This window comes from Xenopus laevis, chromosome 3S (assembly GCF_017654675.1).
Source record: "Xenopus laevis strain J_2021 chromosome 3S, Xenopus_laevis_v10.1, whole genome shotgun sequence".
Taxonomy (NCBI): domain Eukaryota; kingdom Metazoa; phylum Chordata; class Amphibia; order Anura; family Pipidae; genus Xenopus; species Xenopus laevis.
The window spans coordinates 90,073,885-90,087,815 of record NC_054376.1 but is presented as its reverse complement, the minus strand read 5'-3'; the positions used below and the strand labels follow the sequence as shown (position 1 = coordinate 90,087,815).

The 13,931-nt window shown below is 37.7% G+C and overlaps 1 protein-coding gene across 1 annotated transcript in view; it reads left to right on the top strand.

The window, feature by feature from the left end:
* The window catches only part of wif1.S (WNT inhibitory factor 1 S homeolog), a gene marked incomplete at its 5' end in the record, with an annotated part of 28,637 nt that extends 26,355 nt beyond the window's left edge, over positions 1-2,282 (top strand). The window contains 1 exon segment of the mRNA NM_001090751.1: positions 1,475-2,282. Coding sequence (NP_001084220.1) covers positions 1,475-1,596 — 122 coding nt within the window. The 3' untranslated portion in view covers positions 1,597-2,282.
* Between the last annotated feature and the right edge of the window lie 11,649 nt (positions 2,283-13,931).

The window sequence follows — 13,931 nt, the reverse complement described above, 5'->3', positions numbered from 1 at the left end:
TTACTTGGGATCTGTACTAATGCATGAAATTAGAGTATTTGTGTTGCTATGAGTAACTGTACCAGGGTATAAAAATTGTCAATAAACAATAACAGTTTACTAAAAAGTGCTATTAAGACCAAGACTGTTATACTCTTATACAGTATGTTGCAAAATAATTTTTCTTGGGATGAAGTCTTATCAGCTCAGTGTTGGTCTTAAGCCTTCAATAACCCTTGGGCACATTTAAATTACCCCCAGACTTTAAGACGTTACATGTTCCATCAAAACTAGGACCTGCTGCCAACAAACTGAAGAGTTTTATTTAAAGGAACATGTATAGGTAATTTAAGGGACTTGGAACTAAAATCATACATTATCCTTAGATTTCCTTATATCTCAGCGAAAACCTTTACATAACTTTGGTTATGATTACTGTTCTAAGCTGCCGTGTATATATGATTTCACCCATGTTCTTAGTAATTAAGACAGTGTATTAGTCTTAGCCAAGTTGTGTTCAGCAACGAATTGTTTTTTAAATCCATAACTAAATTGTGTACATGCCTTTTAATAGCCTTTTAATAGCACCAAATCAAAGAACTCTTATGAACTCTTATATTGTCTTGCATCTTGCAAAAAAAAAAGAAAAAAAAGTGCTTTAGGGCACAAATGTACTGAGTACAGAAATACCCAGAATACTATGATTTGCTGTGCCAAACAGTGATGTCACAAATGATTCCAGATGAACTCCTCTTTGGTGCTTTGCTTTCATCTGACATAACTAAATATCAATTTAGGTACGCCAAATAAAATCAATATATTTATTATACAACTGGCTAAATGTGCAAACTGTAATAAAAACAATGCCTTGCACGTCAGAGATGCTACAAATGAAATCCAATATATTTAAAATAATGATTTAAATGAGAGAGATTAAAAAAACAATACAACATTAAAGCGTACTCTTGCCTCAGTACAAGCTTTTTCTGCCCTACTTTTGTTTCAAGTCTTTGATTTGGGGTTTTGAAGTGGCTGTTATGAACTTCATCCGTACTGAAAAATCTGAAATGTTTGTGGACCCTGGGGGGTAGTTTACGATGCCAACACAACTATGCAAATCCTAAACCATGCTACACTACCCTACACAAGAAACTATTTTGAAATATTGGTTAAGCTATAAGCACAGCCATCTGTGAAATCTGCCTGATGGCTGCTCATAAGTACAGATGAGAATCATTTAAAGCACAGATGATCCTCCAGCTATTATGAACTACAGACCCAGGCTAAACTGTTGTGGATAGGCTGGACTTGTAGTTTAAAACTGTTGGAGGGACAAAAAATGTAATGTTTGTTTTTGTGCCTTGTATATTGTGCAGCTAAATGTAAAAAAAGATATATATAATTTTTCAAGAATTACTTTGGGTGAAGTGTGAATAATGATGAAAAATGTGCCTTTGTATTTCATGCTCTCTTAAACTCTGGATAATATTTACAGAATACGGATCCAATCTCATGAATGCCCTAAGGCCAACAGGGTCCAGAAACAGACAGCACACGCCCTCACCAAAACGGACTGAAGACAGGCAAGCCCTACCCGAATCCAATTATATCTGGTGAACCCATATATCTGAAATATTTTTACATTGCACAAAATGCACCACCTTCATAAACCTTTTATGTGTTGGATGATACAGTGCTGTTTATTGAGACTCGGCCCAAAAAATAAAACCCACTGATATAGTTACTGCTCCTTTCCCAAACTTCCAGTGTGTCTTTAAAAGAATCTCTCTGCTATCGGTGGTTTCCAGAATAAACATTATATATTTTTTACTTCTGCATCCCATTTTAGGTTTCATTTATTATGGCTTACCAATTCCAAGCACAGTTAAGGTCAGGGTGTTGTAGATTTTAAATACATGAATTGCAGAAGTCTGGCTTCCAGTGGGTTGTTTATTTCTTTGCGCTTGTGTATTTACTGTAGTTTTGTATTAATTACATTTTATAATTTAAAAAGTCAGCTCGTTATTGTTTTTGTAATTGCTGCCAGTGCCGTGGATTCCTACTGTGCTGTAGTCTGCGGGCTGACCCAGCCCTACAAGAGTTTCTTTTGTACTTTTTTTCATAAACAGTCCATCTCTTGATCTCTTGGTAGAAAGTGGCTTAAGCTAAGATAGTATAGCATATTTTGCAGAGTTTGTATTAACGTCTTTGTGAGCTTCAAATCAATATGATATATTGATATCTTAATAAATATCATTGTTATGTATAAAATAAAAATGCCACTTACTGTTGAATATAATGTCCTTTGTGTCTGTGTTGCAGTATTATTGATCTGGTAAGTTTAAAATACAGTCTCATAGAGGCCATGCCTAGAATGTTGCTTAGAAATTCCACAGAAGGCTTTTGTGCCCTTTATATACTCTGTATGCCACTTCCACAAGTTGTTATTTTCCAGTGCTACTGATTATTACCCTTTAGGAATCCGGGTGGGCCGGCAGGATCTTATTGGCTGACAAGAAAGTGGGGCAGAAAACCCATGTCAAGGCCCCACCTTACCATCTGCCAAAAGGCAGGCAGTTTAGACAGGGCTGTGCCTTATAATGTTTTCTCTGTATGAAGAGATGGTTTTTTTTATCTCTTGCATAGAGTACATAGAAAGCAAGGGCTGAGCTCTTGTACTTGCATACCAAGGGTAGTAAATCACCCCTTGTGTTTATCAGCTTGTACAGGGACAGATTTCAAGATGCTGTGCCTCTAAGCCCAACCAATCCTCCCCCCTTCTCCTGCGTACCCAATACCCCCAACACTCGCACCCCCAATGCCCCCCGCTCTGTCCCTCCCAGCGCTCCTTGCACCAATTTGCTTCACCTGCCAGCTCTCCTTCTGCCCCATTACATTCCCTTGCGCTGGGGACTGGGTGGGCAGGAGACTCAAACCACTGTCAAAATCTCCCATCCAGTGCCCAGCGGTGTTTTAAGCCGCATGCCGCCCCCCAATTTTTGCTACATTAGTCCCAGTCCTTTGTGGCCTAGGGAGGCCATACTAACTACCTTGCTTGTCAGCACAATACATCAAAATAAGCTCTCAGACAGAAAAACTGACAATTTAGTAATTTGTTCAGGAGTGATGGAAGAAAGTCCTTTCAAGCAACAGTGTTAATTTGTTTTAGATCCCCATTCTTTCATTGTAGGAGAAGGCAAAGATTTTTAGTGTAAGGAAATTCTAATTCTAGCAGCATTCAATGTACTAACAAAAAAAATGGGAGAGTAGCGTATAAAGTTGCAAAGGTAAAATATTAGCTGGGTCACTGGGAATGTCAACATTTATAATATTTTCAGATAGGGTTCTGACTTTGTGCCAAAATGGCTGAATTTTAAGCATTCCCAAAAAATGTGGCACAGCAAGCCAACCATTTCCTTGCAAAACTACACAGTTCTGAGTCAGAACACCAAATCCTTTTCATTTGAAGTGGGGTTTAGTAGCACTTTGACAGTATTTTATAATTTATTTAATCCTATAACATCTAGAGCTATTCATTAAATTACAGATCACTATTCTGCCTGCCCCTCCTCAATATCTATGCCAAGGTCCCTTCTCCAGGCTTGGATCTACTGAAGTTGGGCAATATTCAGGTGCTGTTTGCAATGTTTTTGCAGAGGATGTTCTGAGGAGCAAATAGACTCCAGTCTGGCCGTCTCCAAGACTATAACAGAAGATTTGAACTTGGGAGAATGTAAGATGGTCTTCTTGGGAAAAGGAGGGAGAGTTGCATGCATTTCTCTTTGTTTACAAATTTACTGTCTTCTAGGGTGTATATTAAGTGAAGTGTAGGTTATTGTGTATTAGTCAGTTATGGAATTGGACACAGTGGCACCAACAGAAACTATGCCATACAAGGAGAAGCTTTGGCCACAAGTACATTTACTAAATGGCTTTGAAGAAAATCCCAATCCTTAGAACTCCTAGTTATATTTGTTATTATAATGTAACTAAAGCTACAAGGAGTGTCATAGCGTGCCCAGGAGATGTACTTCATTGGAAGGGACTGGTCTTTGACAAAGGAAGTGCAGACTGATACACATAGAAAACTCAGCTCAGTGGATTTCATTACCTCCCTTTCAGTTTAGCGGATGATTTAATGCAGCTTCTTATTTGGCATGGCATATAGGGGTGCCTACTGAGGGGCTATTTTCTTGTCTACTGAATAGAGCAAAATGTTAGTTTAAAAATTCTGTGGCTTTGCAAAATGTAAAGAATTCTACACATACGCATCTGACTAGCAACACCTAATAAAAGTACCAAGCACATTGAGAAAATTGGCAAGGGCAGGCTGGGAAAAGTCACATTTTTAATGCCACAAAAAATAATAAAACAAGAAGAACAGAACATTTTAACTGTTATATCAGCCAAAGACTCCACTACACCCGCTAACTCCTAAGGAATTTATTGTCATGCTTTGAAGAAAAATCCAATAGATTAAAATGTGACTGATTCACTGGTACATTGTGCTTTGAATAAAATCGCAGATCACAAAAGCTTCTATTAGCTCTTCAGCTTTTAACAAAACACACACTCCCGTCTCCAGTGTCTTCGACTGGTAATTGCTGTATTCTTGGAGTTTTCAGTTCTTGTTTTCTATGGAGAATGTAAATGACTATGTTTATGCATGTAGCATATACCTCCCCCTGAATCAAAGGAGTTGTTCACCTTCAAAGAACTAGTGGTTTTCAGATAGATCACCACAAATAACAACTTTTTCCAATTACTTTCTTTTTTCTATGTGTAACCGTTTATCTATTATTGAAGTGTAAAGTGTAATTTTTCACCTTCTAAAGCAGCTCTGGGAAAGGGGGGTCGCCGACCCTGTAAACTGTTCTAAACTGATACATTTAGTTGATACATTTCTTATCTTTGTCCCTGCTGAGCAGAATCCCTGAGTTTCATTAAAGGCAGCTGTTACAATTAATACAATAGTTTCTAATGTTCCAGAGATGCTGCTGAGAAATGTGTCAACTAAATGTTGCAAAATTGTAACCGTTCAGAGTTTGCACCTGAGCTGCCAGACTCAAACACCAGAGACAGGGACATGCAACTTTAAATTTGGATTTTGGAAAACCAGTAAAAAATAAATAATGGAAAGTAATTTAAAAAGGTCTTTATTTCTGGGGAACAATCTTAAAAAACTGAACCGATGAAAGTAAAACTGTAGTTTAGGGTCAGCAGGTAGAAAATGATAACTCACCACACAAGGAAGAGGCCCAGGTGCACCGCTCTGAGCCCTCAGCACGGGGAGAGTGCACATTCACAGTGAAGAGTTTATTGTGTCCACAGCTAAAAGAATGCACTTGCATGCAATCCTGGGGACGAGAGGGGAAGAGAGATGAGGCGGGGGTGGCCAGTATTGGCTGAACCTAGAGCTGCAAGGCAGCAGTATTAACCATAGCAAATACATATTTACACTTTTTAAAACCATTGACATGTAGGCAAAATGTTATTGTTAGGGTTTGGATGACATGGAATGGAGTCCATTTAAGGAAAATGATGGCTAGTATTATAGAACTATAAGCCTTCCAAAAATGTTGGTTATTTGTTGGCAAAAGTATGGATAAGTCCCGATAAAGGCCTTGTAATGAACAAGGTCATGTGTTGGCGTGATAGCAATGAGTTATCCAATATGGTTAATGTTCCAATGGTTGAATATATTGATTCAAATTTCGGCCTGGTCAGTTAGTGACCCCAATGCATATTTTGAAGTTTAGTGTAGTTCTTTCCCAGCTCTCCTGGCATAAAAGCCAGGTATGATGGTTATATTGGTGCTCTGGCGGTAATGTCTAAATATGACAGTTCAAGCTCGATTGAATTAAGTACCCATAGGCAATATATTGCATTAAATCCAACGACTGAATTAGCGAAAATATAATCGCAGTGTCGCATACTTCAGTTTAATTAAGGTCTACACCATAGGTGTGGATATTATGCCAATGTGATTCCAGATACTGAAAAAATGTCCCGCTCAAGCATGAAAAAATCGATATTGATATTGCCTCAGATCCTCTATTCCGCTGTTCGTTGTGCACGCCACAGGTCCTCGGAGAGGGGCCCCGTCTCCCAAGTGCAACACCACGTCTCAACAGACGTTTCGCTACCAACCTCATGGTTTTAACTTGGTTTTAAATATGATTATGGCATGGTTGTGAATAAATATTGCCTTTTTATTTACATGGTTTGATTACTCATGTGCTATTTATGGGCTAATGGTTGAAGACAAGGTCCCAATTTTTTGTATATATATATGATTGAACTTACCCTTTTGCATCATGTATACTACAATGTTGTTTGTCGAGGGAACAAACATTACTGGGGATCAGCACCCCAACAAGTTATGTAAGCAATATTCTTTCAATTTAAAATTAATCTTTAATTTTTGCCTGCAAATTAAAACGGTAATCCCATCTGTATTTTAATAAAGCTTTGACAATAATTCCGCTTTGTTGGTTCTGCATACTTTTTTATTTTTTTATTTAAATAAACATTTTTGGATTTTGAGATTTTTCCAGTCTTCCTTGAGTTTTATTGTTAGTACTAAATTAAACAATCCTGCTTGTAATATTGTTATAAACCAATGGATATTGGTCTTGGACCTCTTTGTCTTTGTAGAAGTGCCAGAAGATGTAATTTAATGTGTAATATATTGCCAATCAAAGAAAAAAAATCAAAGATGCTATAGTAAATGGGCTCAAGTTGTAGTCTCACACTTATGCAGTTTACTGCCAAGAACCAGCTTCTGGCATGGAAATGCACATTGTATCCAATTGAGTCTAATGGGCTGTAAAGTCTTTCAGTGCATTGCAAAAACATAGACCAAATCAGTCAACATGTTCTTGTTTTGATGCATTATAATACTTCCAGGGACAGAGTTGCTAAGTCCAATCAGGTTTTTGTACATGCAATGCAAGGAGAGATGATGCTTTGACCCAGGGTGTTTATCAGAGTCTGCCTTTCTATTGAGGTCTCTGTATTCTGACTCCTCCAACAAAAAAGAATACAGAAGCGACCTATTGCTATACACATGTATATAAACTATATATTGTTAAAGGCCATAATACTTTTACCATTTACTTATCTAGCGTGTGCTGGCCTGCCTGCAAAACTATATATATATATATATATATATATATATATATATATATATATATATATATATATATATATATATATATATATATATATATATATATATATATATATATATATATATATATACTGTATATATATATATATATATATATATATATATATATATATATATATATAGTAGGAAACCCGTGTACTGTTTCACACAGACAGTAGACAGTACACGGGTTTCCAGCTGATCTTACGTGTGCATTTATTTAACACAGCAGCTTAAACACCAACAGATGTACTGGTAAATGAAAATGTCCTTCTCTCAAAGGTCTCACAGTCTCCCAATTGGGCAATAGACGTCCAGAAAACAAAACAAACTGTTAACTCACAGTCCTTTGAAAGATTCCCTGTGCTTTTCTCCTGGAAGCAGCACGCTCCCCAAGCACTTGAGGCAGTAGCTGGTAGCCAGTCCATGCTACCAGAGAACTTGTCTCCTTCTGGAAAACTTGTGCCCAGCAAATAAAGTCCTTATGCTCCAAACACAAGTAACATGCAGTTACAATGAGAACTTTTTAATCCAGCCCTCCAGTAGTTCCCCTTTCCCTCTCTCAGACAGGACAGAGAGCAGCCTAAATTAAGCCCCCACCTTTTACTCCAGGTGAGGCTAACCATCCCTCACTGCTGCTCATGGCCTCATTTTCACAGCCCTCTGTACTGCTTCATAGAGGATTCTGGGAGGGATATACTTTCCATCTATGGATTTTCCAAACCATGCTACAATATATATATACATATATATATATATATATATATATATATATATATATATATATATACTGTATATATATATATATATATATACTGTATATAGAGAGAGAGAGATATGGAATATTTTCTGCATTCACATTCTTTGCCCCCATAATTTATTAGCAGTACTAAGCAGTGTAAGGAAATTTGCTATTTCATTTTATTGGTGCCCTTGTGCAAAACAATGGCTAAAAGCCTTTATATTTAGCAGTTGCTGAATATTTGGGAAATTGCAATAGCACTTGAAGGACTACAGACTTTCTGCTGTATTTCATTTAATGTTGCTGCCCTTTAAACCTATGCCACAAATTTACTATTCTACTACAAAAAAGTTGGTTCAGAATTCACTGGCATATATGTAAAACTAGATTTCCTGGCTTTCATTTAAAGTAGCAGCTTTGTATTTTTCCATCTCGCTTGTCACCAGAATTTTAATAAATATGTTGGCCATAACTGTGTAAATTGCTAGGCTAAAAGAAATTCCTAAAAGTAACCTCAAGAATTAAAAAAACTTACATCGCATTGCTGGCAAATTGGAAGAGGTTGTAAATTAAGCAGCAAATCGTAATCATATGTCTAAAGCATGCCAGAAGGCCATCAATTATTGAGGGTATAAAACAGGCGCAATCCATTTTCAATAAAAATTCTTAAACAACTGTAGAGCCATTTAGGCATCACTTGTGTAGTAACATCTAAATACTGTTTTGTTTAGTATTCAGATGTTTTAGATTATAACAAAATATAATAAAACACTCTATATATTGTACTTAAATTTTAATGGTTTACATTTTTTCCAGGTTATGTTATAAATGTTTATAAATAGTAGGCTGTTGAAAGCATCATGTCCATGACCCTGTAAGCTGCCATCTTGGATTTCTAGAAGAGTCTAGAAGGTCTTGCTGACTTTAGAGCATGTGGGACTATTGAAAGCCAATTTGTACCATGGATGGCAACTGATGACAATATTGTATAATGCATGAGAATAATGTATCTCATTTGAGAGGCATATTAAATATGACAACTACCTCTGTTTACAGTGTGTAGAATGCCCAAAACTGCCCAATGATCATAGGCAAAGCAAGTTCCAAGTCACAACCTGCTACTTTTTTCAGTCATCAACAATTATTCCAGGGAAATCATGAAGAGCCACTGTAGTGGTCTGTCATCACAGGATGAAGTAATGGCATTGTGTTGCTTCCCCTTGATAGGGTGTATATACTGTATATATAGGGATGGGGTGTGTTATCCGGAAACCCGTTATCCAGAAAGCTCCTAATTATGGAATTCCTGTCTCCAATAGACTAAATTCTTTCAAATAATCCACATTTTTAAAGTGGACCTGTCACCCAGACACAAAAATCTGTATAATAAAATTCCTTTTCAAATTAAACATGAAATCCAATTTCTATTTTTTATTCAAGCATTCATAGCTGTTGTAAGCTCATTTAAAAATCTCAGCTGTCAATCAAATATTGTCTGCCCCTCCTCTATGCCCTTGGCATAGAGGCAGGGCAAACAATTACTTTCACTTTCCATTCAGCACTTCCTAGATGTCAATGCTCATCACATACAGTATTCCCCCATTCTCTTTACCATTTAATTGTGTAGCCAGGGCATGGGGATGGACATCGGGTCCCCCATTCTGTGCACAAACAAGATTCTGAGATGATGCAAGGCTTTCCTTAATAACAGTGTGCACAAAATGGCTGCTGCCTTCTTGCTATAATATTGAAATCCCAGTCTGAAGTAAGCAAGATTCAAATAATTTATATAGTGTAATTAAAGTTAATTTTGCTTGACTAATGTGATAAAATAGGATTTTGAATAATTTTTTTGGGTGTCGGGTCCCCTTTAAAAATGATTTCATTTTTCTCTGCAATAAGAAAACAGTACCTTGTACTTGATCCAAACTAAGATATAATTAATCCTTATTGAAGCAAACCCAGCCTATTGGGTTTATGTAATGTTTTAATGATTTTCTAGTAGACTTGAAGATCCAAATTATGGGAAGATCCGCTATCCAAAAAAAAACCAGGTCCCTTACCTGTATACAATATATATATATATATATCTGAGATGTAATTTTTCATGTAGGGAAGTTTTATGAAAAGATCAATGAAAGAACCCAAAATGATGGTCAACAAACATCACAAGGAAATGCAAACGTGTGACTTTATTACTCCAAGATATAATGGAATGTAGGCTATGCTATTCTATCACCTGCTAGACGGTGCCTCCAGCTGCTTTATATGACATAAAATACATCTGTTTGTGTTTCCTATGAATTATGAATGTACACATTGCTAGGAAAGTCATTCATATCATTCTTCATGGCAAAATATTCAGCAGGGTCATCATTGTAGTTTTGTTGTGCCTGCATTCATCCACGGCATCTTTCACATTATTACTAGTTTCCTAAAAAACTGAGGCTTGATTTAATTATCCATGGCATCCTTCACTATTACGAGTTTGCGAGGCTTGATTTAATTATACTTGGCCTGATAGCTATAAATACATGTCATTAATGATTAAATATGAAAATGCATAACGTGTGCCTGGAATATAATTGCTGAAACAGTAGTTTTAGCTAAACCTACAAGTGACTGAGAATTCTAGAAAGGTATTTTTCTTAGAAAACTGGGCAAGCAATAAAAGTGAAACAAGAACTAATTCTTTTTGCAAAGATTTTGTTTTACTTTGATTGCCAATTCAAACAATAACAAATTAGACAAATAATCAATCTAACACCAATCCACTTTCAATCTGCTCCTCAATAGTCTGTTTTTGTTTTGGAAAAACTATTTATTGCAGCTTGAGATCGAAAAATGGAATCTATTAAGCAAGTGTCTGTAATAGGTGCAACACACGCAGCCTTCCAGAAAGGACTTAGGAAGTTCATGACCTTTCATTGGCAGTACAGATTTTGCCACATGCATATAGAAGTCAACCACTATTTCCCCCCATTTTTCAGAATATTAATATGTACTCATATTAATCCCCATCTCTCAAAAAGGGTTGTTTGCCTATAAATTAACATTTAGTATGGTATAGAAAGTAATGATTTTAGATCATTTGCAATTGATGTTCAATTTTTTTAAATTACTTAGCTCTTTGTTCAGATGCTCTTCAGCTTGGAATTTTGGCAGCTATCTGTTTGCTATTGTCCACATCAGGGCCGGAACTAGGGGTAGGCAGAGTAGGCACGTGCCTAGGGCGCAAAGCTGAGGGGGCGCCAGGCACGTACCTGCTCTGTCGCCTACCCCGTGTCCGGTCCTGTGTCTCCCTGACTGGCGCCGGTAATGTCTGTTTCAAATGCGCTTGCGCGCATGCGCGTAGTTTCGAGCATGCGTGCTGGTGCGTAGTCTCGCGCATGCGCGATTGAGCGCACACTAAGCCGGCTCCGTGCCCAGCCAGTTTGCCCAGGGCGCCTGGCCGGGTTGGCCCGGCTCTGGTCCACATTACCCTAGCATTCAGGTTGTGGTTTAAATGTGAAGACTGAAATATTAATAGGAGAATACCTGAATAGAAAGATAAGTAACAAGAAAATTACAACAATAAAATTCTAGCCTCACAGAGTTACAGTTTATGGACCCCTCTTTTGAAAGCTGGAAAGAGGCAGAAGATGAAAAACTATATAAAAACTATATAAAAAAAAGAATTAAGACCAATTGAAAAGTTGCTAAGAATTGGCCATTCTAAAACCTACTATGGGGCACATTTATCAAGGGTCGAATATCGAGGGTTAATAAACCCTCAAACTCAACCCTTGAATTTAAGTCCTTCGAAATTTGAATATCAAATTCGAAGGATTTAGCAAAAGTCCTTAGATTGATTGATCGAAGTAAAAATCGTTCGATTTTAAACTATCGGTCGAAAGATTTTTCTTCGATCAAAAAAAGGTTAGAAAAGTGCTGGGGAAGGTCCCTATAGGCTAACATTGTACCTCGGTAGGTTTAAAGTGGCAAAGTATGTTGTCGAAGTATTTTTTAAAGAGACAGTACTTCGACTATCGAATGGTCGAATAGTCGAACGATTTTTACTTTGAATTGTTCAAATCGAAGTCGAAGGTCGTAGTAGCCTATTCGATGGTCGAAGTACCCAAAAAATTTACTTCAAAATTCATATTTTCATTCGAATCCTTCACTCGAGCTTAGTAAATGTGTCCCTAAAAGTTATCTTGAACATTCCTTAAGTTAATCTATGAACAAACAGCAAGAAGAATTTCTGAGAATCTGAAGATCCCATAGAAATTACCAGAAATGAGGGCAACAGAGTTTTGGGTACAATATAAGACCCTTCATTGATGCTTAGCTGTACACTGTGGCAATAAGGGGTTTGATAAAATATTTTAATGTGTGTTACACACAGACAAACCTGCAGTTGTATTTAAAATGTTTTCCTATCAATCCTATGTTACATAGTGAAAGAAGTCCTGCAGCCTCTCCCAGGGGCGAATTTATGCACAGGCTACGGCTACCCTACGCTATAGCCCAGAGGCCCAGTGTGATCAGGGGCCCATCTCTATTTTTTTTTCCATATTTGTTTTTATTTGTGCATCACTTAGAGGAGAAGGCAGGCAAGGCCTGTGTGTACGTCTGCTTTCTTTTATATCCAGTGACGTCTCTGGTGTGAGCCAAACCCGACCCAGCGTAGAGAGCTCTTCATGCATCCAGACCCAGGAGTAGCCTAGAAAAGGGTCCCTGTGTGAATGTAGCCTAGGGCCCTACACAGGGTCGGACTGGAGGCCCAGGGTCCACCGCTGCTGCTGTCTCAAGGCCCCCCTCCCGGCAGTCCCCAGGGGCCCCCTCCTGAACTGCAGCCCCCTGCCTGTGCTGCATGCCTCCATGAATGTGCCATGCAAAAGACAAGACGCGTATAAGCAAAAGATGCAATGCGACGTGGCGTTAACAACTTTCCTTTCTGGGGCAGCTGGGCTGGTGGGGGCCTATGAGGGCCGGGGCCCACCAGGTTTTTTCCCGGTTTTCCACCGGCCCAGTGCGACCCTGGCCCTACGTGTACTTAATCCGCTACTGCCCTCGCCCTATTGTCAATATTTTATTCCAGAGTATGTCCGCAAACCAGTTTACTTTGACAACGTGCAGTATAGACACTTGTTTATGTTGTTTATAATACACAAAAGCCATGAATATCCTGTAAATTATATCCTTATAAACGGTGAGTTCTGATATCATCAGTTATAAACGGTGAGTTCTGATGTCATTTCTGTCACATGACTCATTGAAATTTGTGTATTATAATAAATAAAGTACCCCCAGTTGTAAAATATGAGGATATTAGAAGTTACCTCGGAGTTCCATGATCAACTAGCTACACTACCAGAGATCTAGACCAAGCCCTAAGTCTATCACCTACCTTGGACTCTTGCTGATACAGCAGTTCCATTTCTAACTCCTATTAACAAAGGATTGTTTTCCTAAGTAATTTTGGGCCACTGCAAAAAATGCTAAGGCTGCTTGACTGCCTGTCATGTACTGTTCTAACTAAATATTTGTTAGGATAGCCTGATAAAGAGTGGAGTGCCAATTTAAACATCTTTTCTATGGTTTTAATTACAAAAACAATATATTAAGGGGACAATAACTTTTTTGCTAAAAATAAACACTGATTTGTAACACCTGTTTTCTTGGGGTGAGATTTGTGTTTCAATAGAGAACTGCTTGAAAAACCATGTATGCAATAAAACTGTCATGCAGAGCAATTGAATCCATCTAAGATGTGCCTCCTTGTGGGGGACATATCAACAAGTTGGTGATCTGGGCAACTAAGTGGCGGATGACTCAGTTTAATTTCAATAAATATAAATTTCCTTTGAGAATTGAAGACAGCTTCAGATTTTTTTCTGAATCAAATGGAACTTAGATGAGTCTGACTTGTGCAAAATGTTGAACTTGATGGATTTGTGTCTTTATTCAACCTCAGCTGCTATGTAACTATATGATCATATGATTCATAAACTTAACACCATCAAGTGGCTGTAAAATCAACCTGATGATATAGAA